Source organism: Colletotrichum gloeosporioides (genome assembly GCF_011800055.1).
Source record: "Colletotrichum gloeosporioides strain Lc1 chromosome Unknown consensus_17, whole genome shotgun sequence".
NCBI lineage: Eukaryota > Fungi > Ascomycota > Sordariomycetes > Glomerellales > Glomerellaceae > Colletotrichum > Colletotrichum gloeosporioides.
In genome coordinates this window covers 1,118,794-1,146,451 of record NW_025544662.1, presented here as the reverse complement: position 1 = coordinate 1,146,451, position 27,658 = coordinate 1,118,794, and the positions used below count along the sequence as shown (strand labels likewise).

The window sequence follows — 27,658 nt, the reverse complement described above, 5'->3', positions numbered from 1 at the left end:
ATGTCGTATAATCGTTTAGGCAAGTAACTTGGTCCCCTTATGAATCGTCCCTTGGCGTCATTCATCCCACTTCTACCACTCCAAAGCCACAAAGACCCCGACTTGCCCCTGGGGACAGTACTTTCACTTGCCTCTGCCTCGGACTCTTGAACCAACTGGGTCTGATCTCATTGCCTCTTCTTGTCAAAGTACCAGTCTGTCCGGCGCATCCACTGTACTTGTAGAGTACGCAACTGGCGTGGCGCAAGCTTCTTCTTGCATCCTCTTTACAAGTTTCCGCTTTTTCCTTTCTTAATATCGACTGCCCCAAGTTTTGCAATTTCAAGACAGCCAACCTAACCTGCTCTTACCATAGACGACGATTACTACAACGATCGCATGGACCCTCGTTACCACCGCACGCCTTCGCCAGGCCAGCCTCTTCAACATGGCTACCAGTTGGAGGACAACCCGTTCAACGGCCAATACGCCGCCAATCAGCCGTCTCAGCAACACCTGGACGACCCCTACGCGAGGCAACAACACCTCGATGCTCCCCTTCCCCCGCCTGGCCGCTTCGGCACACCAAGTGACAACCTTCAACTGAACGCAGCAGTGAGTTTCGTGGGCAAAGCTTCTCAATTGAGCCGGCGCTAACAGCTCTTATAGCACTCAATCGATAACTTGAGCGGTTACGACTCAAGGAGCCATCAGGGCGACTATGGAGTGAACCCAGAGGCGCATCACGATGCCTACTACAACCAGCCCTACCAACCCTCCCCCCAAGATCCGAATATGCCCTACGATCAACCCACCGGCTACAGCGAGTATGATGACCACCGGCCGATGCTTGCTCACCAAGACAGCTCGCCTCAGGACCCGTACTCAGACGCTCCCACTCCCCAGCCAGCCGGCGGCATCAAGAGGTGGAAGACGGTCAAGCAGGTCCTCCTGTACCGCGGAAACTTGGTTCTCGACTGCCCCGTGCCCCCAAGACTTCTCAACCAGCTTCCCCACGGCGAGCGCGATGAGTTCACTCACATGCGCTACTCTGCCGCCACTTGCGATCCCAACTACTTCTACGACGACAACTTCACGCTCAGACAGAAGCTGTTCTCTAAGCCCAGACATACTGAGCTTTTCATTGTCGTTACCATGTACAATGAAGACGAGATTCTGTTCGCGCGGACAATGATTGGTGTGTTTAAGAACATTGAGTACATGTGCAATCGGAAGGAGAGCAAGACGTGGGGCAAGGATGCCTGGAAGAAGATTGTCGTCTGTGTCGTCAGCGACGGTCGTGCCAAGATCAACCCGCGAACAAGAGCACTGCTGGCCGGTATGGGTGTATACCAGGAGGGTATCGCGAAGCAACAGGTCAACAGCAAGGATGTCACCGCCCACATTTACGAATACACGACCCAGGTCGGCATGACCATCAAGAACGACGTTGTCTCCTTGGTTCCTAAGCAGCAGCCCGTTCAGATGCTGTTCTGCTTGAAGGAGAAGAACCAGAAGAAGATCAACTCGCACAGATGGTTCTTCCAAGCGTTCGGCCGTGTTCTAGACCCCAATATTTGCGTGCTCATTGACGCTGGTACTAAGCCAGGTGGAAACTCCATCTACCACCTCTGGAAGGCGTTCGACCTCGAGCCCATGTGCGCCGGCGCTTGCGGTGAGATCAAGGCTATGTTGGGTACGGGTGGAAAACACCTTCTCAACCCCCTTGTTGCGACCCAGAACTTCGAGTACAAGATGAGCAACATTCTCGACAAGCCCCTCGAATCCGCTTTCGGCTTCATTTCCGTCTTGCCTGGTGCTTTCTCCGCCTACCGATACGTCGCTCTCCAAAACGACAAGAACGGCCAGGGTCCGCTAGAGAAGTACTTCGCTGGTGAGAAGCTCGAGGGTGCGGGCGCCGGTATCTTCACGTCCAACATGTACCTCGCCGAAGATCGTATTCTCTGCTTCGAGCTCGTGACGAAACGTAACTGCCATTGGATTCTGCAGTACGTCAAGTCCGCTACTGGCGAGACTGATGTTCCCGACACCGTCACGGAATTGGTTCTCCAGCGTCGTCGTTGGTTGAACGGTTCTTTCTTCGCTGCCATCTACGCTATTGCTCACTTTTACGAATTCTTCCGGTCTGATCACTCCTTCCTGCGCAAGATTATGTTCTTCATCGAGTTCGTCTTCAACACGATCAACATGATTTTCGCCTGGTTTGCCATTGGTAACTTCTTCCTGGTCTTCAAGATTCTTACGACGAGTCTGGGCGACGATGACTTGCTTGGTAGGACAGGCGAGATTCTTGGCGTCGTCTTCACTTGGCTCTACGGTATTTCTCTGATCACTTGTTTCGTTCTCTCCATGGGCAATCGTCCATCGGGTTCTGGGCCGTACTACATCACGATGGTTTACTTCTGGGCATTTATTATGATGTGAGTATTTACAATGACGTCATGTAATGAGCTACAACTAACCTTGCACAGCTACTTGCTCTTTGCAGCCGTCTTCATTGCCGTCAAGGCCATTCTGAAGGATGTCAACGATTCCACCGGCTTCAGCATCAACGAACTCTTCTCGAATCCTGTCTTCTACACCCTCATCATCTCAGTCATGTCCACCTACGGTATCTGGTTCATCGCCTCGATCCTCATGTTCGACCCCTGGCACATGTTCACGTCTTTCGTCCAGTATATGCTCCTGACGCCTACGTACACGAACATTCTCAACGTCTACGCCTTCTGCAACACTCACGACATTTCCTGGGGTACCAAGGGTGACGACAAGGCCGAGAAGCTACCGACCGTCAGCACCAAGGATGGCTCCGGAAAGACAGACCTTCCCGATGAGGCTGATCTCAACGCCCAGTACGAGCGCGAATTGGGTGTCTTCGGCACGAAGTACGTTGCGGAGGTCAAGGCTCCTACGGAAGCGCAGAAGGCTGAGGCTCAGATGGACTACTACCGTGGCGTTCGTTCCGTTGTCGTGCTGGCCTGGATGATTTCCAACTTTGGTCTGGCTGCCGTCGTCCTCAGCGCTGCAGGCTTGGAGCGCATTAGCCCTGATTCCAACAGCACGACGGACGAGAACGGCCGCGCCAACATTTACATGTCCGTCGTCTTGTGGTCTGTTGCAGGCCTGTCAGCCTTCAAGTTCATCGGCGCTATGTGGTTCCTCGTCGTCCGCATGTTCAGAGGTGTCTAAGCACTCTGCGAGCAGCTGCATTTCTTTTTTCCGGAAGCGATCCTCGCATCCTTATTTTACATGTTTTATGATGGCATTGAGTTTGTGAGCATTATACCCGCCCCTTCTTTTCAGAGGAAGAAAAAAGGGCAAGGTGGACGGCGAACACGACTTCTGAGAGTTACACTACTCTCATCATGTTTGGAGTACGACACGGGAGGGGATGTAACTCTAATGACCTTTGTACTCTGTTTTGATTGTACGCATTTGGATGTTTCTTCCTTTCCCTTCCACTGCTGCTTGGGATCCCCTTCCCTCACTCCCCGTTTTTTGTTGACGCATTTTGTCTTTTCTCTGATATCAACATGGAACCAAATGGCGTTTCTTTCTATTCTTCTGCATGTCTTTTCCGACGTCTGTCCCAGCTGTCTGCCCTGGATGGGCCGCTGGGATGGCGCCCGGATTGGCGTTCATAAACGGGACGAGGGGAGCGGAGAGCAGGGTTTGAAAATGAGGCTTTAGATGGGCTACTCTAAAATGATGAAATGAGACAATAAAGAGAAGCTTTTGATGATATACTGATCCCACTAATTTGTTGCGTGATTCTAATTGTGTCGGCTGCTCTCGTCTTCCTATAAAACCAGCAACGTCTGCAAGCCGTGGACGTCCACAATTGTTGGTTTTGGCGTGCCAAGGTAGCAGTGTGAAGTTCGGCAGTTGTCGAGCTTGGGGTAGAGAGAGGAGCTCCGATAGCCCGATGGTGCTCGCTCTCTCGATAGCGTAGCTGTTCTTCGACGCCGTCGTCTTGGAATAATTCTCAGCGAGTATACAGACAGGTATGAGATTGTATCGTTCTACAATACAACGTATGGATCGCAGTCGATGAGCTCAAGTCCCGCGAGGAGACCCCAAAACTCCGGTCATGGCGCTGCCATGGCGTACGCAGCGAGAGCTCGACTCCTCGTAACGTCGCCGCTCTTCGACCGGCCGAGTTCTGCTCAGAAGAAAGAGATGTTGGTGGTCAGGGAAAATTCCTACAGATGGGATGGGTTTGATTCCTCTCCAGTGGTCCACTTATGAATGAAGAGCTGGGGGCGTGTTGGACTCGCTCCTGTCTTGAAATCTGGTTACTGAATTCGGAACTATGTAAATGCAGCGTTGTGGGTTGAACAAGAAAGATTTGTCAAGATGTGACATGGTGATCACGCGTTGGCTTAGTACCAAGGTCGGTTCTCTGGACAAGTCTATAATCTGAATGAGAACCTGGCGGTGTTCCTCGTCTTGCCTTTGAGCCATCTGAATGTTTCTCGGGTATTGGGAATGAATAGCCAGACAATTATGGTGTCAAAGGAAGAGATGAGAGCTGCGCCCGTCGCGAGGACCTGTCTACACTTGTGTTCAATGCTCGGGAGCTTGCCGTGTTTCTTTATCAAGAGAGCGCTTGCCATTTGGCAGCATCCATTTGGTTGAGGAGACAGGCCATGCACTGTTGTTTTATTTATGGTGGTCCTGCGGATGACGAGTCTGAATGCCGTCGTGATGCCTATCGACCCATGCTGAGATCGGCAAGTACCAGCGTGTAAGGAGGTAACTTCCGTTGATTTCCATTCGACATTTTCCAACCCCAGAATAGACAGAATCGAGAAGATGGATTTACGACGGAGATTTCGGTTGTCTTGGAAAGTACACCAAATATTCATACGACGTGTTGTGTCACTGGTTCGCCAGTCTCGCCAACGTCGAACGTGAAGTCTTCTCTCTTGTTGCTGAAATGTTCGTGGTTCACACGCGGGAAAGCGTGAAGTCACCAGCGGGAGGCCTGAATTCTAACTCCTGATTTGGACTTTGCAACGACGAAGACTTCGCCCGGGAACCCTTGCAGCTAATGAGAGACTATATGTTGCGAAAGTTGCATACCTTGCTACCATGGTATTTTGAAGGTTGCCTAGAACGAAAATCGAAATACGCTTTATACGCAACGGAATCGACGGCATGTGGCATGTGACCCGGATATGTGGTAGCCGGGAGACACTTCCTGCCTTCTTTGGACGTATATAAGCGTCAGTCTTTCGTCGAGGAGTCGTTCTGCACCAATCAATCCCACTGCTGCTGTAAGCTGTCAAGGATATCCTTCCCATTTGGCTGCAACTGATTGACGTACCCATCACCTGTCGAGCCCAGAGTCTTTCAAAGTACGATGGTCTCAGGGCCAATATCCTCATCTTCTGTCTCTAGTTCCATTCTGCTGAATACCCCGCTAGAGAAGACGGATGACTGGTGCTAAATAAGCCACAGTGTCCGCAGAGTTGGTCTAGATTTGGAATCTCTTCGGATTCGATACTCAGGTCATGGACACAAGCTCGGGTACAGCAAATCGTTCTCTTCTTGGCAGGTATCACGAATACGCACTTGCGCTCTTCAATATTTATGGAATCTTTTCGAAGAGTGAAAGAGGTACACGTGTTTTGCAACAGGTGGGCCGAGAATACATAACTCACTTTCTAGGATGACATGAGTACTCATGAATAATGTGAGCTTGGCATGTAGACTGGTGAGTCACATTACAGCTAGGAACCATTCTCATGATTCTCAAGGTGGTAAGAGTCACTGTGGCAAGTCAGTCACCGACACCTAGATTGGCATTCTCCTATTCCATTGCGGTGGGCGTGTCTGTTTAGAATACTTGCTGAGAGAGATAACCTTGGCGTTTAGTAGTGGTGTTCTTCTGGGAAGAACGCCAGGAAACCTTTAAGTTAACTGCAGGGTTTCAGATGTTTTCAGTGCATCTCTGAAGAGACAAAAGGAAAGAAACAATATTCTGATTCGTGTCTTGTCCACATATCTTTCGTGGTTTAATGTATGCGCCAGGCCGCTATTGAAAAAGATACACGCGGGCATCATGTATCAGTAGCTTTAGAAATTAGGTGACTAAGATAATGAATCGCCTGTCTTCACTTGCATAAATGACTTGAAGGAAGATCAGGCCCAACACTTGGGCAACCACTGAGTCGGGTGTATAGAAATGCGGACTCGATGAGACATTGACGAAGTCATGTCTTTGTCCTTAACAGCACAGCATGTAGACACGTTTAAAATCTCGATGTTACCTTGTGTCGCTGAATCGTCTCTGGCTTGCTTCACTACAGGAGTATCACCATCGAATACTTCGATTGACAAGCTCAACGGCTCTGCTTTTGCCACACGGGGATATAGAGACACATTCGAACCTGATCAACTTCTCCAGATAGAAGCTTTGCAGGCCAAAGTCTCGAGCTACCAGTGTTTAGGGAAGCGCATTGGATGACGATGACTCACACTCCAGGAAGGTTATATATACGTGAGGCCTGGCGTCCACCAACTTCTCTGTCCATGTATACCTAATCAAAATATTTTCTTACCAAGAGCGAATTATAGCTGAAGAGTAAGTGTCTACACATTTTGAGTCGATGTTTCGATGTTATGGCCATGAGCTGGTTGCATTCACTCGAGCAGATCAACGAGAACGTCCCCTTTCTCGAAACAATTCCGTTTCCCCCTCCTCCTTTTCCTCATAACTGTCATCCTAACGCACTTTTATACAAGAAGCAGCTCCGCTGTAGGAATTGGTACATGCAGCATAGGATCATCGATGGTGTGATGAGAGGGTGAGAGTGGGGGTTAGAGGAAGAGGTAAAATCAAGCTCTCTTGACCTACGTGAATGGTCAGACACATGCGCTGCTTAGTACGTAAAGGGCAGACGAAATAACCGCATGTCTTCTTTTTAATACTATTATTGGAAGAATTCGCCTCAATTGGCGCCAAATGACCGGCTCTCGGCGGCTTCTCTATTGCTGTATTGCCGTCGTACTATTCATAGAGCGGTATGCGACGCTGATGAAAACTCAGTTTATTCAGCTGGATTTCGCCGCTAAGATTCGAACTTATGTCAACCCTCAGATTACCTTATGTCGGAAAGCGTTCTCGTTCGATGTATCGGCGGAAGGACATGCCCGCGGTACATTGTCGTGAAAGTTTTGAGGGTTGAGAGAACCTCAACATATATATAGTCCATGGCCGTCAAGGTAATTGAGGGAATGAATGACAGTGGTTGAGTGCGTTTTTATTGCTATTATCAACGTGTCAGTCATAAACACATGGACTTAAAAGAAGAACAAATACCTCTGAATCTAAGGTTGTGAGCAACGCAATGAATTTACTTGTCAACTTCAGTGCTATCGCTTGCGGCTTCCTACCCGGGTTCGTCTTCAATAATATGATAATAGCATTCAACTAGCGGCCAAATTTCCGTGTAATGCACACTGCCGTTTGGAAGTTTGTTTACCCGAGATACTCAGAAGACAAAAATGATGGACTGAGAACGAAAGACCGGTCATGTGTTTCCGCGGCTCGAATGAGAATCATCCGACAAATCCGTGCATAATTCGCTTCATGTTGCGCTTGTGCAATAATGCCCAGTCAGGCAGAGAATCTCATTGTAGTTCTTTCTTCGATATCCGAGTTTACTGATTTATATTTTCAAAGAATGCATAGAGCATCGAACTTAACCAGAACACAAGTCCTGCCCAGCATGTGTCATTAACAGGCAACATGGCCGACGTCGAGTTAAAGCGGCACCACTTCAGGAAGCACCGTCCCCTGAGCACTTTATTTACGTAGATCGAGTCCTGAAAGTCCCATCTCTAGCAAATTATATCGTTGAGCCAACCTTGCAGGGCAATCTGAGGTGAAGAATTAAGGATATAACTTCAAGATTTAAACCACGTCTCTAAGAATTACATCTCCTCAATAATTCGGGTTCAACTGGTTCTTATTCTCTCCGTCGCCGTGATTGGGGGGTTAACCATTGCCGAATGAACAAATACATGAAAAACAAACACAGATGGAAACGCGTCCAAAGCCGTATTTTGGGAACGTTGTAAGATAGGGTGTTGACATTGGCGCATGCCTAAGCACAAGAAGAACCTCACGATAAGTCTGTGAGATATCATTAGATTGAAGAGACGTCTTCTGTTCATTACCGAATCACCATCCGGAGCACCTGTTTCATGCGTGGCTGCTCGGGTTTTGACAGGGCAGCTGCGCGGAACATTCGAGACTGACAGTCCTGGATGCTCTTGCTATGCGGCTATTCAGTCGACTCCTTGCAATGATATCTGCAGAGAGTTGCCTGACTAAGGCTTTGAAGCTGTCATGCGGTCGTGACGATATCGAAGTGGCGATTTGTGCTAGGGGCTGTTGATTAGTTAAAAGAAAACATCCTTCTTTCTTTCGGGCATATGCAGACACAGGCGAGTGAACTCGTTCGTCTTCAATATGATTCCAAAGACAATCTCCACTTCAGGTGTTTGCCATACATGCAACTGATAGGAGCCCGCACAATGAGACTCATGATCTTTCGCACCATGTATTCAAGCGTTCTTGTGTTATTCATCAGAGATACCACAGATCAACCAATGACAGATGGAGACAACTAGGCTGAGGCAGAGCGAGCAGAGAAATCAGCACTATGGATATGTCCATCAGTGCCACCTTTTGGAGCACGTTTGAGGTTTTGGCGTCGCCTGGACCTGGCTTGTCTCACTCACAAAGGTCTCTGATGAATACGCGCCTCCGGACGACAAATGGAAACCACGTGTATGTCTTGTGACGATGATAGTTTGTTGAACTCAGATGCTTGTGACTTAACTGCTGTCAGACGGCTTGGAAGGTCGCTACCTCCTAGTGGACTGCTCGCAAACTCTTCTTGCCAGAGATGACTGGATTTGCGGTTGAAGAATGAGAAGACGCTGATTTGATGATGAACTTATATACCTGAGGCTCTATGATTGGATGATGTTACCAGTGACATCGATTCAGCTGTATGACAACGCTTCCATATCGTCATCTGAGAACCAGGTACCTCATGTGGTTGATACGTGCGACTGTGCTTTTAGAATAATAATCTCCGAGTGGAAGTGACGACGAGCACTAGATATCTGAGGGTGCGAAAGATCTTAATTGGAGACATCTATCCTTGACGATCACTTGGTCGATCGTTCACTTCTCGTGGCTCTGGGTTTTCGTAGGACTTGGTCGGATCTGGAAAGACTATTGTCTCTTAAGCACATCTTCAACTTACCTATCTGCTCTTTATATACAGCTTTCGATTGTTTCTAACATGCTAGGGAGCTGACAGTGAAAACCGTACCGCCTCTGATGAGGGTTTCACCGCATCGTTGTCAGATTTAGTGAGATTCCGACATATAAAAGGTGACATCACTGTACGGAACGATACGGTCTGTTCAAATACGCCTCTATTTCCTTGAATGCTGAGAACATCGCATCGCATTCTTTGAGGACATTGACTTATCGCCATTGCCATCAAAGCTGCCATATCTGCATGGATGTATTCTCTATCGATACTCAGCCGGAGGTGATGGAAAGTAGCGGACTTTAGTTGTCAAGAAGCAAATCATTGCCTGTGGCTAAAATGAGAGCTTCTCTTAGAATGGCAGATGTTCGTGTGTTTCAGCCTTGCAGAGAGCATACTCGGTATTTGGATTTTGTCACCGTTGGTTGTTGGCAGCCTTGCTTTGGCTTAAGTAGCTTCGTTTGAGCTTGGCGTCACCGTGGCAAGCAGTCCTACACACCCAGCCATTTGATCCGGAGATATTCCCGGACCATCAACTCAAGAGGTACGTCTAGCTCATCAGCACGGGCAGAACTCAGGTACTTAAAGCTGGAAGCGAGAAAACAGCGGCCAACGGACCGCTGGAATCACGCCTCAAGCCGAGCGCATCATAAGCTGCAAGCACATGAACGACATTGGGAATCGTATTTACTCTTTTAAACTCGTAAACCAGGGAGCAGTAAGGTAGTATAGGTAGATACAATGGAGAAAACTCGCTTAGCTCATTGTCGTGACAGCCCACCCCACGGCTAAGACGCAACCTCCTTGCCCAACCTCTCCAGCTCCTGCTTGATGAATTCATCAGCGTTGAGCATCTCTGTACTACCGTACACAACCCGCCTCCTGGCGCGGTCGCCGCCCGTTCTCTCGACCCACTCCTGCAGGTTACCGTACTCGTCCATACTGCCTCCGCCAACGGTGAAGACGACGGCCTCCGAGTAGCCTTGACGACGCTGGCCGAAGCTGGCGCCGCTGCCGGGAGTCTGGCCCATGTTCTGTCCTGGCAGACCGCCTGGAGCACTTGAACCGGCACCCGCACGAATGGAGCTTGGCGGGGGCATAGTGCCGCGGGCGTTGGCGGAGCGGGGGTCGAAGTAAAGGTAGTTTTCCGTCTTGGCGATGGCGGAGCTCGCGGCGGTAGAGGGGTCCATAATGGATTCGACGATCTTGGTGATGGTTAAATCGCGGTTGGCGGGAAGGAAGTTTTTGATGCCGCCGATGAGGGACTCGAAGTTGGACGAGAGTCCGGTCGGCACACCGGTTTCCTTGAGACGGTCGGTGAGGCGGTTGGATATGGAGGAAAAACGACCAAACAGGTCGGAGGAGGCGGCTTGGTTCTGTTGAGGGTTGGAGATGGTGGTGAGCTGCGTCATCTTCGTGGTAGCACGAACTCTAGGGTTGCTGTCAGTACATAGTAACTCGTGTAATGCGCAGGAGGCTTACTGTCGAATGTAGGGGAGAGACGTCGTGTCTGCGCCAGCTTCGGTGAGGGCCTTCTCAAAACCCTCCCACTCGGTTCGACTAACTTCTTGTTCGGAGCTGAGGTACCATATGACGAAAAGTCTCATCTTATCAAGTGGCTGGTCTCCCTTGGTGCTGTCCTTGATAAGGTCCATTATTTGTGCCTTTGTTTGCTTCATGACATCCTCCTCGATCTGGAAAAAGTTGTCCAGCTGGCGGTTCTTGATGCCGGTCAAGAGTGCCGCCAGGATATTCATGTGCATGTCGAGCACTGCCTTGCGTTCGCGAAGCTCTGGCAGGAGAGTGATGGCCGCCTTGAGATGCTGCGCGCTGGCGCCGGTATCATTCTGCAAGTCCTCCAGATCCGTCACTCCAGTCTTCTTCGTCACGGCGGCCGCATCTTCTTTGTACCTCGTCAACTCGGCATCGATGTCCTCGGCTACTTGCGGGAATGGAACGGCGGCGTTCTTTGCCCAGAAGAAATCGCTGGATGTCAGGTCGTAAGCCTTTTTGGTGGTTCCCTTCGCAGGGTTGCTCTCGTCTACAGGCGTCTCTATTGTGATTCTGTTCAATTTCATATTCAAAACATCGTGGACCAGAGACTGGTATGTCCAGGAATGAGAAAGCATAGGTATTAAGTCGACATTTCTGTCGAGAATGATGAGGACGGGGCGGGAGGTCGGAGTGCCTGCTGATGCTGGACGGGCACTGGAGGAGAAGAGGTTTTCTTTGGAGTTGAGGATGTGGTCGCGCAATTTGCGATCGAGCTTCGCGGAGATCATTTCGGCGGCAGCCCCCTTGGGACACCGGATGATGGGGATGACACCCATTGTCACAATGACACTGAAAAGACCGCTGACAATCCTGTCCACCACTCTGTCCAGCTCGTCGTCTTGCGTTGCCGCGCTGTTGAGCGCCCAGTATGTGTGATCTCGTTGCATGCCCAGGTTGAATAAGTCTGGTTCGGCAACGATGAAGTTTAGGTATTGGTCCATCAGTTTGGCAATGTTGTCGGACGTGCCGGCGGTGATGGTTTGCTCTGCGAAGTCTTCGAGCAGTGGTCGAGGGATTGAGGAGAGGAAGTTCAGGTAGGCGGGAGTGTAGAGACCCTTCTGGAGGTCGTTCGTGATGTTTTGTAGATTCTGAGGCGTGGGTTCGACAAGATAGATGACCGGTACGTCTGGGATAGCGTGTCGAGAGGATCCAATGTGCCTGTAGCTATGTTAGCATATCAAGGCGGGGCGCGGCGACGACGGCTTGCCATACATGTGCATGGTGATACCCAGCGCGCGAAGATCGCTAACGCGGAGGACGCTGCTGATGACATCCCGGCCGAGGTCGTCAAATACGAGGACCTTCCAAAGGGGATCGCCATCGGAGGTTATGATAGTACCGGCGGGACCAAGTGCGCCGCCGTTGGTCTGTGTAGTTTCAGCTTCATTCTCGTTGATGTTGTCGTTCAAGCTGAGGAGCTTCTTGAGCGCCGCTACGACACAATACGAATTAGCATACAGATCACAAAGAAGGTCGTGAGAGAATGGACATGCGACTTACAGATCTGGCGATCGCGCAGCGAGTGGCCTTTCGCTGCCATGGCGATGGTGATGGTGGGGGTAGCTTCACAGCTCTAGCTAGCTTGGAGGAGCTGGTATCTCTTGGTGCTGCGAGTGGACAGGTCGCATAAAGCCAATGCCAAGACGAGCAGTAGCTATGGCAGGAGTTACGCTACAGCCTCAATCGATTGTACTGTAATCGGGTTTTGCGATAGAGCTGGAAGTTGACGAGGTGCTTGCGCCTTGTGATGCTGTAGGTACGTACACGGCTCCAGCATCGGTGTCCTCAAAAGCCGTCGAGCCACATTTCCTGGATGCTTCCGCTGGCCAGTGAGGTGAAGTGCTCTGTGCTATGGTGGGTACCTTACGGCAACCTCGACTGGACGATGTCATGGCTCGGCATTATTGAGCCTCCGTCTTCCGAAAGGCGGTGAGCGGAACGGGACTGGGATGCATGCGACACGCGGGAGCGCATTGGAGGGGCTGGAATGGCCCTGGCTCGACCCAGATGACCTGTTTGACTCCAGCGGCAAAAGCAGTCAGGACTCAGGTACGGACGGATACATGAAGGCAGGTGCTCTTTCCGCGGAGCGTGCTACCGCGATGTGGCATTCTTTGCGTCACGAATCGTGCAGACTCTGGAGCAATTCCAAAGGTAGCCGGGATACCAATGAATAACACAGTAGAGTCAAATTGCATCCCATATGGACAAGTGTCTATCGTGTTTGTATTTACTGTCCTTAATCCAGAGGTACCTGACCTGCCACAGGTTTGCGATGTGCCTGAATTGGGGCAAGTCTCAGCGGCATGCGCCTGCCGCACTTGCCTCCGGCCCTAAGGTATCCTGGGCTTTGTGTGAGCCACTGGCTCATTTTCTGCGCGCCGTAAGCGGGAAGGCACGAGAGGCCCTGCCCAGTCACAGCCAAGGCAAGTCATGCCCGTGGCCTGTGGCTCCTTCCCAGCTTGGACCCAGCCATGAAATTCATGCCTCAGAATTACGGCCGCAAAGTGACTTGCTACCTACCTGCCTCCCTTTGGACAGGCCACAGCGAAACAAGAACCAACTTTTCCTCCCCGGCGACAACTCATCCCGCTTCTCCTCCTTCACCATCAGAAAAAACCACCCCTTTCTACGGACAGAGGCGACAGGAAGACGCGTCAGAACCACATCAGCGACACTGACCGACCCGGATTCCTCGTCTCGCGATACTTTTGAACGCGAAAATAGGCATCTAGCTTGCCTGATTGATTGTCGTCTTCCAGATCCTCCGCGATCGTTCCATCTTGTCCATTCTTTCTGGTAGACAGTTCGCTCGCCCTACTGTCGGGCATTCATCAACATGTTGTAATCTGCGCAATCGCCATCAAGTCATATCGCGAACCACGTTAAGGTCGCGAGGCCAGCTCTTCTCAGGATCGGGAACAAAAAGGCGGGATAATCGCGAGGGAGAGAGACAGAGAGAGGCATACACACGAACTGCAGGGTACGGTAAACCTTCCCCCCAAGCCAAACTTACGCTCCCCCCAACTCCCCCAAACAACCACTTACCCCCGAGATCACCATTCCCTCCAACACGCACTACCCCTTCTCCAAGCATCGCCATCATAATCAGCGCACTTCCATCAATCGTCATCGCCATCCTCCGTACCTCTGGACACGCAGACATGGCAATGTTTGTATGAGTGAAAATCATGATAAACCCATGGCATTCCAACTCATCCCGCACCGAACTCTTTGCAGCGATGAATTTGCAAAGTCGGATCGCATCAAAGGGAGACAGACGCAGACACGGCGCGCGTGGAAATGTTGACAAGGACACGCGAGTAACCCTCCTGTTTAAAATGTTCTGCAAAGCAGGATACCTTGTTTCGCGGCGCGATGGAGGGCGGCTGGGATCGTGCAGAGGGGAACATTGAGAGAGGGCGAAGGCAAGGCAAGCAAAAACGGGCAACCCACGCGAAGCAGTTCTCCCGGCAAACTGTCGATGCTGCTGCAGACCGTCAATCTTCGCCTTCGCGTCAATCAATCAACCCACTCACTTTCACAGCATGTTCTGCAGACTGGCCTGGGACTCCGACTTCTCCGGTCAGTTTCTGTTGCGCGGCCTTGGTCCTGGACCGGGACCTAGGCTTGGGCTTGGTCTTGGTCTTCAGCTCAGCCTGCTGGGTTGGATGCAGGGGGCGGGTCTCCTCCAGGGGACTCTGACTTGTTCAGCGCACCTCAATCTGGCCTTGACGTCCACCACCACCACCACCACCACAGCGACCGGTCGGCAGGATCAAGCCCACTGCAAACAAGGGACCACCCAACACTGAAGACCACCTCACCTCACCACTCATCGGTCGACTGGGAGACGAGGAGCCCTACCTCGCTGGATTGCCAATGATAACATTCAACACGGCTTCTTCAGTTTTTTCCCAGCGGCTGAAAACTTCGAAGCCAGTCATCCAATTCGTCAAAGCACGCAAGGCCACTCGTGTTCTTCAATCCTCGCAGGAGGGGGAAAGATCACGTCGCTGGTGTCCCTAATGTGCAAAAGTCGAACTTGGCATCCAATCGCGAGTGCCTCCTCTTGGTCAACTTTGCCAGCTGGGGACGTTCACTGCATCTTTGGGCCGGAGCCAAGTGGTTCATCGACAGCTTTCAAGCCAAATCCAGCTCTTCACACATCACGCATCACCATACATTGCAGACCGTTGCACTCTGGTTCCTGATCGCTGACTGGAGTTACAGTTCATCCACACGACACACGGAAAGACACCACGATCGCCTTCGTCATTCCCACCCCATCAGAATTCAGTCTTGTTCGGCGCAGCACCACACCATCATCCCTGCTGGACCGCTGCTTTCGGCTTAGCCGCCCTTTTCATCTTTCGCTGCCACCAAGGTAAGCTGCAAGTCTCCGACCGGCAATTAGCCGTCGGGTCCCATTGTTTCCCACAACAGGTGCCTTGCCAGCCAATTTGACTGGGAGAATACCTCCTTGCCAACTGCCTTATCAAACACGGCTTAACTCTGCTCAAACATTTTTATCCCCACCCCACCTTCCTTCTACATCCCTGTTTGACTCAATCAAAGGTGGCTTTTCATTGCCTCTTCGTCTGATAAAAATCCGGCGCTCGGCCACCCCAGCCTGCATGCCAGCGATCCGGCTACCGAAGGAACAAATGCTAATTGGCCGTAGCTGTGCAGTGTACTTCATCTCCGCCCAATGAACTCGTGAGGATTTGGCATTTCTTTCCATATCCATCACGTGCATATCCAGTCTGCCAGTCGACAAGATCAGGCTTTGCAAGCCCGACACAATGCAGAACTGGCAGACCAACGGCCAGGCAGGTTCTGCTCAGAGCCATAATAATAATATCTGGCCGGGCTCCTTTGGGTTCTCCAATGGATCAACTCAATTTGGTGGTGCTCAAGACTGGACCCAGATCCATGACCAAAATGCTTTCTCCCATCTTGCACCTCAAGGCAACGGTGCTCAGAGCAATCCCTTTGGATCGTCGCCTCATCAAGCCCACGCTTCTGTAGCGAGTGACCATAATGGAATGTCCGCTTTGAACCAGGGCAACTTCCATAATGGCCACAACCACTTTGCCTTGGACCCTTCATATGCCGACCCAGGCCAAGACGATCCTCTGGCTGGTCTTCATGATTTCCCTCAAGACATGTATGGCCAGCAAGGAAAGACTGACTTCGGTGGAAACATTGATAACATGAACCACGACCACACGCCAGACTTTGCGATCCAGTACAATGGCCAGAACAGCCAATTGTTCAACGGCAATGTGTCTCAATACAACGAGTCCCAGCTCATGCCTCAGCATGGCCACCAAAGCTCTGCGCAAATACAACAGCAACAATCACAACCACAGCCGCGATTTGACTCCATTCCCCAGTCTTATTCTCCCGCTCCCCAAGGCTATGGACAGTCACCCCGGCAGCATCAGGCACAGCCTGACAGAGTCTACTCACAGTCACCACACTCCTTCCAAGCTCAACATGCGCACCAGCCAAACCAGCCATTCTCCAACCCGACTCCGCCTCCCTTCCAGGCTAATCAAGCACCTCCTTATCAACAACCCAAGCTTGTGCCTCAACAAACGCAATACGCCCAGCCCAATGTCGCTCCAACATTCCAGCCTGTTGCGCCAAAGCAGAAGGTTGAACAGGCACGCGCGAACCAGCACACACCGCAGCCTGTATCCCAGCCGCCTCCACAGCCTGTCCAGCAGGCAAAGGCGGTCCCGGCCCCGGTTCGACCAATTCAACCTCATCCTCAGGCTCAGCAATTGCAACTGCAGCAGCAGCAGCAGCAGCAGCAATTCCAGTATCAGCAACCTGCGTATCAACAGCCCAACTTACAGCAACAGCACCAGCCTCTTGCTGCGGCACCTATAATCCCACCCGGCACACCACCAGTTGATTCCGCCACGCCTCCCGACCAACTTCCCGCTAAGAAACGCAAACGTGTGACTAAGAAGGAGGAGCCGGAGCAAGCGGACTCTCCCAATGATTTGGCGAGAAAAGGTGACGATGGCGAGACTCTGGTTTTTCCTTCAAGCACGGACGAAGAGCTTGCCGCAGTGAACCAGTTCAAGAAGCGCAGTGCCGCGGCAAAGAAGAATTTCCCCCCAATCCCAGGAGCGCCATTTCTTGTATCATCTGGAACGGTAAAGTTATCTACCAAGGGCTACGATAGACTCGCGCCTCTTGTTGCTCTACCGTCAAGTAGTGGGAAACGCATCATCCCAGAGCTGGCTTCAGAACTTCCATGTGAAATCCAGGGCAAGTTCGCAGACCGGTATCGGCCGTCCGGGACCATTCCCGCGAAGCCCGAGGACCGAGAATTTGAGGCTAGAGCGCTGCTCGACCAGTACAACCGTGAGATGAAGCAGCTGGGTAACCGCCGTCCGAAATACGCCGATTATCCTTTCACCTTCCAAGAGCAGCTCAAAGCCGATGAGGCTGTAAAGACCAAAGCTCAGAGAAAGGCTAAGAAAGAAGAGGAGGAAGAGCGGAAGAAACCAATCCGTCCTGAAACTCGCCCTGCAGACCCAGTAGAGGGCGCCGTTTGGGACATCTTGGGCATTGTCTACATTGATCCTACCGCCACGAGAACGAACGCGCTCATCGCCAGCGCCGTCCAGGCACTGGGAGAATTCTTGATCAAGATTAGAGGAGAGATGAACCGAGCAAAGCAGGAGGTTGATCAGGCCATCAAGGAGGGCCAGCCGGCATCTGTCGTTGCCGAGTGGACTCGAAAGACGGACCTGAAGAAGGAAATTTTTACCAGGGTTTGCGAGGCGGCGGCTAAACACGGCGACGAAGCGGTGTTGGAAAATTTGGGCGGTCACCAAAAGGGTATTTTGAGTTTGGTCAACATGTTGATTGGCTGCATCAAGGCCGCCGACTTCAATGGGCCCCTCCCAAAAGCACTTCTTCGCTTCATGTCCAACATCAGCATGTCTGAGAAAGTGTCGAAGGACGTGAAGTTCGAAAATGTTCGGAAGCGTCTTGCAGACAAGGGCGACGATGAGGTCAAGGAGCTTGTGCGAACGATTGCCTCGAGGATCAAGAAAGACACCGAGACAAGCAATGGCGTCGAGGTAAAGAAGACGTCATCGGCCCTTCCAGCCAGCAAAGCCACCAAGCCGGCAACGAAGGCTGTTGAAGGCTCCCCCGCCAAGAGGGCCCGCGATGATGACAGCGACACCCGAACTGTCAAGAAGATGGCCGTGGAATCGTCGAACACTACCTTGGCCAACAAGACGGGTGCCAAGCCAGCGACGGCTGGGTCTCTCCAGTCAAAATTTGCTTCGAAGCCTCGTCCCGCGTCAACACTCCTTGCAGGCAAGATCCGACCTCCCAAGCCAATCACTAAGGAGCCGACAAAACCGGAAGCCCCAAAGCCCGAAGCCTCGTCCTCTGCTACACCAATGGATATTGACAAGAAGCCGGCACCAGCTCCGCCAAAGCCCGAGCCAAAGGCAGCTGCCCCGAAACCAGCTGCAGCCTCTAGCTCCTCGCTTTCCAGCATTGCGTCTCTTCTTGATTCCATCAACACCCCCAAGGCAGAGAACCAGGCAACGCAAGCGAAAGATGCTAACAAGAGAGACACCCCCGAAACTCCCGAGGAAAAGGCAAAGCGACTCAGGAAGGAGGCTCGCCGCAAACTGCGGGTTACCTGGAAGCCCGAATCGGAGTTGGTACAAGTTCGTGTCTTCCACAAAGAAGCGGCGGAGGATGAAGACAATATGACGAAGGACGCAGCGGATGATCGCTCTGAGGGAATGATGCTCAAGCAGCGTGCCAACTTCAACGAAGACGAAGACGACGAGGATGAGCTGCCTTATCAGCCATATGTCCCGCCTATCCTGGCCGACGTATCCCGCATCGCCCAAGAGTACCGCGACAAGTCATTTGTCACCCGAGGTGGTAGTAAGACTTTCCACACGGATGAGCAGAAGACGATCGCGGATCGAGAGAACAGGGAACTCATGGTTATCTACACGGACGTTTCGGATATTCCTCCCACGCCTAAGTCGCCGCCCCCAGAGCCAGAAGTTCCCAATGTCGACGCCAAGACCGTGCAGCTTCCCCAGGGTGATGCGAAGTTCGACGAGATTCAGAAGCGATGGAAGGAGAGTCAGCAGTTTGGCTGGGAAGCTGCGGCATATTATGCTCGGAAGCGTCTCGAAGCTAAGGATGACCCCGCCAGCAAGTTGAACTCCATTCTGGGCAACCTCAAACCTGTTGCACCTGCTGTCACTCCCGAGCCGTACAACATGACTCCACCTGGAGAGCCCCCTGCTCAGCCGATCATCCCATCTGCAGCCGACATGCAGCCTATCCCTTCGATACCATTTGACGACAAGGTTCACGGCATTCTGATGTCCGACAAGTTGAAGGACTGGAGGGACAATAACCCTTACAATGCGGCAGCACCTCAGACGCAGCGACGCTACGATTACCCGGACCCAAGTATCCAGGCGGCCGCGAACAGCATCGAAGAGGTTGTCGAGAAATTGCGAGGACTGCCCTACCCTGCAACCAACCCGCCTGACTGGCTCGCTCATGATCAAGAGAGAGTCAGGGAATGGTGGGCTGGATTCCAGAAAGATGCAGTGGCCAAGGCGAAGAGGGACACCGAAGAACGAATTCGGGCTGATGCGGAGGCGAAAGCAAGCGCACAGCAGACAGCGCCCCAGAGCCAGGACAACCAGGACGCGTGGGCAGCCTACTACCAGCAACAGCAACGGTACGCCCAGTACATGGCTCTGATGCAATCCATGCCAGGTGCCCAGCCTCAGCAGTCCGCTCAACCTGCGGCGGCCCCAGCAGCGCCAATGCCGCAAGTAGGCGATGCTCAGCTCCAAGCACTCCTGTCTCAAATGAGCCAGCAGCCCGCCCAGGGCGCACCTCAGGCCGGTGCCTTCGGTCTCAACCCTCAGGACCAGGGCTACCAGCAGTTGATGATGCTCGCGCAGATGCAGCCTCAGCAGCAACAGCCACCCCCGGCTCCCGAGCCGCCCGCTGTCGATCACACGCCGGAGCCTTCGTATAACAAACCATCTTACGGACGGAAGTTGATCGACTACAGCGATCGGGATAGCCGGGAGGAATCTGAGGAACACCGTGGACGCGACCGGGATCGGAACCGGGATCGCGAGGGTGGCAGGGGCAAGCAGGGTAAGAACCGCAAAGGCAACGCTCCAGGCGGGGCCACGCTCCCTCCTCATCGACCGGTCAACCGCGCTCTCATCGGAACCAAGCCTTGCAGCTTCTGGCAGCAGGGCAAGTGTGCCAGAGGCGACAAGTGCACCTTCAGACACGACAACTAGTCCGCACCGCCCACGCGGCTCAATGTACATATCCAACTTCATTTAGCTGGATTTAGGGAGATGGGCTCCCTTTTCTTTTGTCTAAAAAACGCCCAATAATCGAGGCGGAGAAACGAACTCGGTTTATTATTCACGGAATATGGGAGAAGGGGCGGCCGGGGACAGGTACGGCGACTTTTCTACTTTGATTTTCTCATATCGGCATAGCATCATGGTTCCGGTACAGCATTTGCATCGTCGGGGAATGACCGTAAATCAACGGAAATGAAGGGGAAACGGACGCATAAGGAAGGGGGACTTTGAATGCATTGAGATGCGGTGCGATTTGCATCGCCTGCCAGATGGATGTCTGGCGAATACTGTACACTAGCTAGTAATTGTCCACGAATGACAATGCCCGCCATTGGCCACACCTTTTATGCTCTGAGACGTCGTGACTGTAACTCTAGACAGATTCGAGTGACTTGGAGTGCCGAACTTGCAGGCATGCTATAAAGGGGTGTTCTCCAATTTGGATCCAGAGGCCACTCCGATATGCCTTCTAGACAGGATGTTGAGCCTGTTTGATTTGCAGGTTTCGCGTGCTAGCATGATCGCGGGGGGTGGATCGTCAAGACAAGATTCGTTGATCCTGAATATGGTGCCGGGGTATTCTGTTTTTGGCTGTTTGGCCTTTCGTGTATAAAAGAGACCCCGCGGTAGCAGTACGATGGGAACGTCGTGGCCTCCAGCGTTGCATGCATGGTTTCTTTCGGTTCGTTGATTAACATCAGATGCGGGTTGTTGCCCTGAATGAGCTCTACTTACTTGTAGAAGCGACACTTTCCACCAGTGTTGGTGGACAACGAAATCACCATGTCCTCATAGGTCTTGTCGATCGAAGCCGAAAACGAGGTGTATATGACTACAAGACACGCAATCAGCGTCCTGTCCTCTAATGATGCTTTCATCATTCTCACCACAAGTGCCAAGGGGGTTCCAAAGACGAGACAATTACCTTTGAATCCCTGCATGAATATGTTAGCGAATTAAGTGATCAAACGGCACAGTTTTGACCTCACAGCATCAACACATTAAAGAACAAAGACATTAGTAGCGTCTATGTCAGCGTCAATCTAGTAGAGGACGTCCGTATCCTGGAAGGTATCCCAAGCGGGAGTGCCGACGACGGAGGGGTCGTATATAAGGCCGGCACCGGTGTCACGCTGTGAGATTGGACTTATGACAGCGGCAGAGAGGACGCCAGTGGTAGCCGAGGCCGCGACGAGGAAGGTGGTGAAGGTACTGATCATTATGAAGTGGATTTCAATGGTGTGATGTGACTAGGATGATGTGGCAGGATGCTCTGTCTTCAAGCAACACTGCATTTCATGAAAAGACAGCATCTATTTATGTTTCTGATCACTGGCCCCCTGAGTAACACGTGAGGACATCTTCGTCGTATGATGGCAAAAGTACGTGGGCACATCTCCAACCCGCAGCATACTCAACGTTTGTTGTTCTCACGGTTTCGCTCCATCAAGGTGAGTTCTGGACTAACAACACGACGAAGCCTAGTATCCAACGGGCAAGTCTAGAGCATGGAGTTCCAAATTTCCATGGCTTGAGCAAAGCTTAACGTACCGCGGCTACGGATTCTTCTTTGATGATAGCTTCAGCGACAGAATAAAAGTTTTTGCTCCAATTGCCTTCGGTGAAAGACGCTCTTGTGGACCCCAGGCCGTCCCGCGCGGTCCGGTCCGCCTGCATTGCCAACCACCACGTCAGTAGAGCTCCGCGGGCCTCAGACAACAAATACGGCGAGTTTTATCCCGACATACGGAAATTGAACAATAGACATGTTTCTCGACGTCGAATTTCATGGCGAACAGCCGCTTGGTAAAAGAACGTTTTCGGAGTTCCGAGAGTAACCGCATGTGTTTTCGCATGAATGTCACGTTGACTCCCAGTACACCCATACATGTTGGATCATTTAGCGCCCTATATAGGCTTCAAAACGCATTGAAAAGGTATGTTGAGGAAGCTCGTAGACCAAAATATCTTTCCTCGTTATAATCGCGGCCGAAATCCCACCAGCTGTTCCCAGTTCTCAATCGTATCCCTCGTCACGTCGGTGGCCCACATGTAGTCCTGCCACTCATTATCACACCAGCGGTCCTCTCGATCGCCTCCAACGACAGCGTGTCGAATCGCATCATCCCTCTTTTCCTGCTCCGGGCCGTCTGATAAGTGAAGGCTGCGTCCAGTTGACGCCGCACTCGCCGCAATCCTGTCCGCCCGTTCCTTGCGAACAGTCTCGTACACTTCCAGCGCCAAGGGGACGTTCGACGTACGCGTCAATGCGGCAGCCAGTACAGCGGCGTCCTCTATAGACATGGCGGCGCCCTGGGCAACGTACGGCAGCATAGGATGACACGCATCTCCGAGCAGCAACACGTTTCCACGGACCCAACGAGGCATGGCAGGATACGTGTCGAGCCTCCATTCCAGAATCTCTTCCTCAGCGTGTCGCAGCCATGCTCGGACGGCGGGAGACCAGTCGTTGTAGAAGTCCAGCATGGCTTTCCTATGAGCCTTGGTAGACCAGACATCCTCTGATGCGATATCCCTCTGATCGGTCTCCTTTGCAGGGTGTAGGAGGACAAGGTTATATAGTGTGTTCCTCTTCACAGGGTATGCCATCACGTGGCCTCCTGGACCCATGTACCGAACAGCTACGTCCTGGTCCAGCATCTGCAGAAGCTTACTGTCGTGCTTGATCTTCTCACGGGGTACGAGCAGTCTATACGCTGCGTCACCTCCAGGCATCGGCTCATCTGAGAACTCAGCTGCCGTGGAAAGCTGTTTCCGGACAATTGAGTTGATTCCATCAGCTGCAACGACGAGATCCGCGGAAATCCATGAGAACATCCCGGTCAGAGCGTCTCTTACTTGCACCTGAGGCAGGAATCGTGAATGCACGCCGACGACGACTTGTGAAGTCCGTATGCAACAGCCGGACTCCAGAGCAGCTTTCAGAAGTATGCGTTGCAGGTCACCACGGTGTATCACGCCCATCGGTTCCCCGTATCGGATGCCGATGGCTGGCATCAGTGGGCTTGATCCGAGCTCTTCATCGCTATCGTACCGCCTATCAGAACTCGTGTAAGCGGATGAAAACCATAGTTTACTCAAAGAGAGGTGAATGTTCAGATTGAGTGGACTTCAGGAGACAAAGCGTATCATGAAATCCCTACCGATCTTTGGGCGATGTTCATACCTGATGCTGACTCTCGAAAGAACAGACATATGCTCCATGATCTCTTCGATAACCCCCATTCTACGGAGAATTCTCGTGGCATTGGGCGCAAGTTGAATGCCGGCCCCGGCTTCCGTGATTTGTGGTACTCGCTCGAGGATGGTCACTGAATGGCCGGTCTGCGCAAGGGCGATACCGGCCGACAGCCCCGCGATACCGGCGCCGATAATTATGACATTGAGCGGAGCCACGGCCCTTCGGCTTGAAAAGTAAGGTCGTGCCTCGGAAGGCCCCATAATTACGAAGAAGTTACTCAGATGAACAGCACGCTTGACTTGATGGACGACTTGGTAGGCCTCCCTGCAGTCTGAATTTCTCTTTCAGATTATATACATTACGCAGCCCAGTCATGTCCGTGTCTCCGCACCACCAAGTGCTTTCCAGCTACCAGCTGCATACAATACAGCCTGGAAAGAAAGCCCTTGCGAGGCCTAGCACAGTAAGTCCCCAATCGCCGCCACACTGCTACAGTTGATGCGGCGAGTCAAGGCTGAGTACAGCAGATTCAGGCAGCGAATCCTCAGGAGATCCCGGACGAGATTCCCGTTACAGTCCGCCCCCATGAAGACCCTTCACCATGCGTGATTTTTGTTTTGTTGGTGTTCTGTCTTCACGGCTTGGGCATTCAACCTGCCAATTACGGCTCTATCAAATGATAACGGATACACCTCTGTGTGAGTGGGGCCGAAAGGGGCGTGGTCAAAACCCATGTTATGGATAGGAACACGCCTGAGAGTCTTGTTGAAGACAGCAGCCTCATATGCAAGCTTCCATGCTAGAATGACTAGTCCCTGAGTTGAACTGGACCAATTGGGCGTGAAAGATTCACTGTGAGCAACGGTGAATTCCATTAAGAGGATCCTTCCGAGGCACCAGCCTACCATTCCGGATCCTCGGATGCAAGTTGCTATCTAGAAAGGACCCTTGCCCCTCTTACAGGCTGAGCAAATCCTTACGGAGCGGTCTCGACGGCGACTCCACGATGGCCTGTGTGGGTGCTGCGTGGTGGGGGCGACGCCTTTCTCTGGGTTTGCTCGCTGACATGGTGACTCGGCGAGACATGGGTGGATGCAACGTGGGGGACCCCATACAACGCGTCTAGGGTCTTCATCAAGACTGGGTGTCATTCCTTAGAAGGAATGCGAACTTTTGAGCAATGAGTGGTGAAGAGAAAGTGCAGTTGTTCAGCAGCAAAGGTTGCTATCCATATCTCTCCCAGTTGGCGTGTTCTGCTCTGAAGCTGTCTGGACGGGCTCGACACACTGTACCGCCCGCCATGTCTCAATCTCGTCCGTTATACGAAGCGGTGACAGATCTTCCCATATCCCACGCTGTATGTCTCATCGTGGTATTGACATTGGCACTTTTTGCCTTCATTCGTTTTCGATCTACACCAAACACGCCGCCACAACTCAAAGAAACTGTCCCCTTCATCACGAACACAATCGGATACCTGACCAATGCCGGCGTCTTCATTGACCGGGTCGCGTAAGATCCCGACCCGAACCAGTGTATATGGCAAACTGACGGATAAACACAGAGAGACCTTGGAGGCGACCAAGACGAACATCGTCAAGTTCTATGTTGGGTGTATGCCCGCTTACATAGTAACAGGCCCAAAGAATGTCCAATTTGTCCTCAATTCACCAGGGCTACTGGATGGCAACTTTCTCCAGCTGATGCTCATGGACAAGCACTGGGGCCTAAACCGCGAGGAGATCAGCAAGTTCGCCAACGACAAATCCGGGCGTTCTAAAGTCCCAGCCAAGGGGCTCGCCACGCCCGACGACCAGCGCTACTGGCTGGGTCACGACCGTTTGTATGCGGAGTATCTTAGTAACCGCAAGTTTTCTGACGCTCTCGCCGACTCATTTTGCAAGTTATTCGCGGAACGGCTGGACAAGCATTTCGACGAGGAATGGGCCACGGTCCAGCTGTTCGATGTGCTCAAGACTGCAATGGCAGAGAGTGCTATAATCTCACTCTTCGGGTCCAAGATTATTGATCTAAATCCCGGGTTCGTGCAGTGCTATTGGGACTTTGATGACATTGCCGGCACTCTCGTTTGGGGATTGCCAAAGTTTCTCCAGCGCAAATCAGTTGCGATTAAGGACCAACTTCACTCCATGACTCGGAAACATATCGACTCGGCATGGGAGCACTTTGACTGGGAAGGTCCCGACAGGGACTCTGCGTGGGAGCCTCACTTCGGCTCAAGACTGTCCCGAGAGACGGCCAAGTGGCTCCGAGAGAAGGGTTTCTCCAACCACGCAGCTGCCGGCCACACGCTGGCGTCGCTCTTCGGGTGAGTTGATTCAAATCACAGAGGCAGACAGGGCAGCACATTATCTTACTGACGAGTCGTCGGACAGCCTGAATGGAAACACGGTTCCCGTGACAGTGTGGGCAATGATTGAGATAATCAGGGATGCGGCTCTTTTCCAGGCCGTCAGCGACGAGGCGTTGGGCGCGTTCACAACAGATCCGACAAACGGGACGCGTCAGATAGACGCAAGCAAGTTGATCAATCTCCCTCTCATGCAATCTCTGTACGTCGAGATCATGCGCTTGCACGTGTCATTCAACGTCACACGCAAAGCCACCGAGCCTCTCGTGGTTAACGGATACAACATCGAGAAGGGGGCGCTGGTGCAAACTTGCTCTCAAATTGCCCATTACGAAGAGGCAGTCTGGGGCGCCGAGGGTCATCCAGCGTCTGAGTTCTGGGCCTGGCGTCACATCAAATACGTTGACGAGGTCGACGATTGCAGTGGTAAAACCACCAGACGGCCGCAGTTCTCCATGAAAGGACGTCCAAGCTCATTTTTCCCATATGGTGAGTACGATAATGACGAGACTGAGTACTTCTTTCATGACAGCAGCCCTGCTAACCACTTGTTCTTGACGTTTCTCAGGCGGAGGATACGTCATGTGCCCTGGCCGCCATTTTGCCAAGCAGGAAATCTTGCTAGCGATCGCAGTCCTGGTCACGAAATTCGAGTTTGAATTTGTCGAATGGACCAACGCGGACGGATCGAAGTCCGATAGGCCGCCGCTGGACGACAGACGGTTTGCGGGGTTCATAGCCATGTCGCCCGACCGTGACGCTAGGGTTCGGCTGAGGAGGCTGAAGTCAGAGTAGCATCGCATTGGGCAAGCATACGCCCCGCCCATGTTCATGTCTAGATGCCATGGATGAAATGGAAATAATCATTCGTGGAATGTGAGCGTACTTCCTCTGACACCTGTTGCGTGGGGCCATCTACCTCCACTTCTCCCAGCGTAGAGGGCTTTGCCGCCGTAGATGGATAAGTCGCAGCCAATCATCAAGGAACTTTGACCATGCGGCCCAGTGGTCTAGATTTGCTGGGACAATGCAGATCCAGAGTACGATGCTGGAGCCGAAAGCCTGGATGCTCTGTCGGACTGTCAGCATGGTACTGGGTCCATCTTTCGGACGAACAGTAATATCGTTGCAATAATAGCGACGCCGACAGCTGCCAGCGCCAGATTTCTGGTAAATCTAACGCAGAAATCAGGGGCGATGCTGACCATGCTACAGAAGTACCTCGCTTCGAACCGAAGTTCCCTATGAATCAAGCGCCTCACCGTTAACGTTGGCTTACACGTGGCTGTGGGGTGGGATTCGTAGGCAGCTACCCCATTTTGAATGGAGCACCTTGATTCCCAGGTACTGCCCCAGCCATGATAATTGGGTCCCTGTTGCCAGATTTGGGCCGGATATTCGATTTCCTCACAGACTATATGAACCAGAACCTGGTCAGTCACCTTCCAGCCCTGTCAATATGCAAGAAAACATGGTTTACTTGCATATGCCCCATTTGAAGGGCGTAAATAATAATAGGCCAAGGCAGATGTACTGTATCTCCACCAATTGTAGATGCGAAATCTGACGTCTAGAGCGGAGCCAGTCAGCCGTGCCGCCCCGATACCTTTACGGACGTCGAAGGCGAGATTCCAACAAGACCTTGCATCCGGTGTATCGGCTTATTGATAGGTGGTGGAGCTCGGCGTCTCTGCGTCAGACGCCAGGAAGCTGGCCTAGACAAGAAATACGCCCGTTAATCACTCATGGGGTACATCTAGGAAAGCAACGAATATTCAAGACGACAGCTGAGCCCTGCATTTGGAACCAAGACCGG

At 52.1% G+C, this 27,658-nt stretch overlaps 6 protein-coding genes across 6 annotated transcripts; 3 read left to right on the top strand and 3 right to left on the bottom strand.

Annotated features, from left to right (window-relative positions):
• Positions 1-3,189, top strand: GCG54_00011253 (chitin synthase I; the record flags this gene model as incomplete). Its single annotated transcript, XM_045411158.1, has 4 exons — positions 1-13; positions 356-594; positions 649-2,420; positions 2,472-3,189. The coding sequence occupies 4 exons, from the start codon at positions 1-3 to the stop codon at positions 3,187-3,189; spliced, it is 2,742 nt and encodes a 913-aa protein (XP_045268216.1).
• A 6,898-nt stretch (positions 3,190-10,087) lies between these two features.
• GCG54_00011252 (Protein sly1) lies at positions 10,088-12,414 on the bottom strand (the record flags this gene model as incomplete). Its single annotated transcript, XM_045411157.1, has 4 exons — positions 10,088-10,730; positions 10,782-12,011; positions 12,066-12,285; positions 12,354-12,414. Coding segments are annotated over 4 exons (2,154 nt in total), but the record flags the coding sequence as incomplete, so codon positions are not given.
• A 105-nt stretch (positions 12,415-12,519) lies between these two features.
• GCG54_00011251 (uncharacterized protein) lies at positions 12,520-12,755 on the bottom strand (the record flags this gene model as incomplete). The annotated part of the gene is made up of 2 exons (XM_045411156.1): positions 12,520-12,697; positions 12,721-12,755. 2 exons carry the CDS (start codon positions 12,753-12,755, stop codon positions 12,520-12,522), a joined length of 213 nt encoding a protein of 70 aa, XP_045268214.1.
• A 2,903-nt stretch (positions 12,756-15,658) lies between these two features.
• GCG54_00011250 (uncharacterized protein) lies at positions 15,659-20,197 on the top strand (the record flags this gene model as incomplete). The annotated part of the gene is made up of 1 exon (XM_045411155.1): positions 15,659-20,197. The coding sequence occupies one exon, from the start codon at positions 15,659-15,661 to the stop codon at positions 20,195-20,197; it is 4,539 nt and encodes a 1,512-aa protein (XP_045268213.1).
• Positions 20,198-22,246: 2,049 nt separating this feature from the next.
• GCG54_00011249 (FAD-dependent monooxygenase OpS4) lies at positions 22,247-23,731 on the bottom strand (the record flags this gene model as incomplete). Its single annotated transcript, XM_045411154.1, has 2 exons — positions 22,247-23,327; positions 23,457-23,731. 2 exons carry the CDS (start codon positions 23,729-23,731, stop codon positions 22,247-22,249), a joined length of 1,356 nt encoding a protein of 451 aa, XP_045268212.1.
• A 1,040-nt stretch (positions 23,732-24,771) lies between these two features.
• GCG54_00011248 (uncharacterized protein) lies at positions 24,772-26,637 on the top strand (the record flags this gene model as incomplete). Its single annotated transcript, XM_045411153.1, has 4 exons — positions 24,772-24,983; positions 25,036-25,800; positions 25,868-26,331; positions 26,411-26,637. 4 exons carry the CDS (start codon positions 24,772-24,774, stop codon positions 26,635-26,637), a joined length of 1,668 nt encoding a protein of 555 aa, XP_045268211.1.
• Between the last annotated feature and the right edge of the window lie 1,021 nt (positions 26,638-27,658).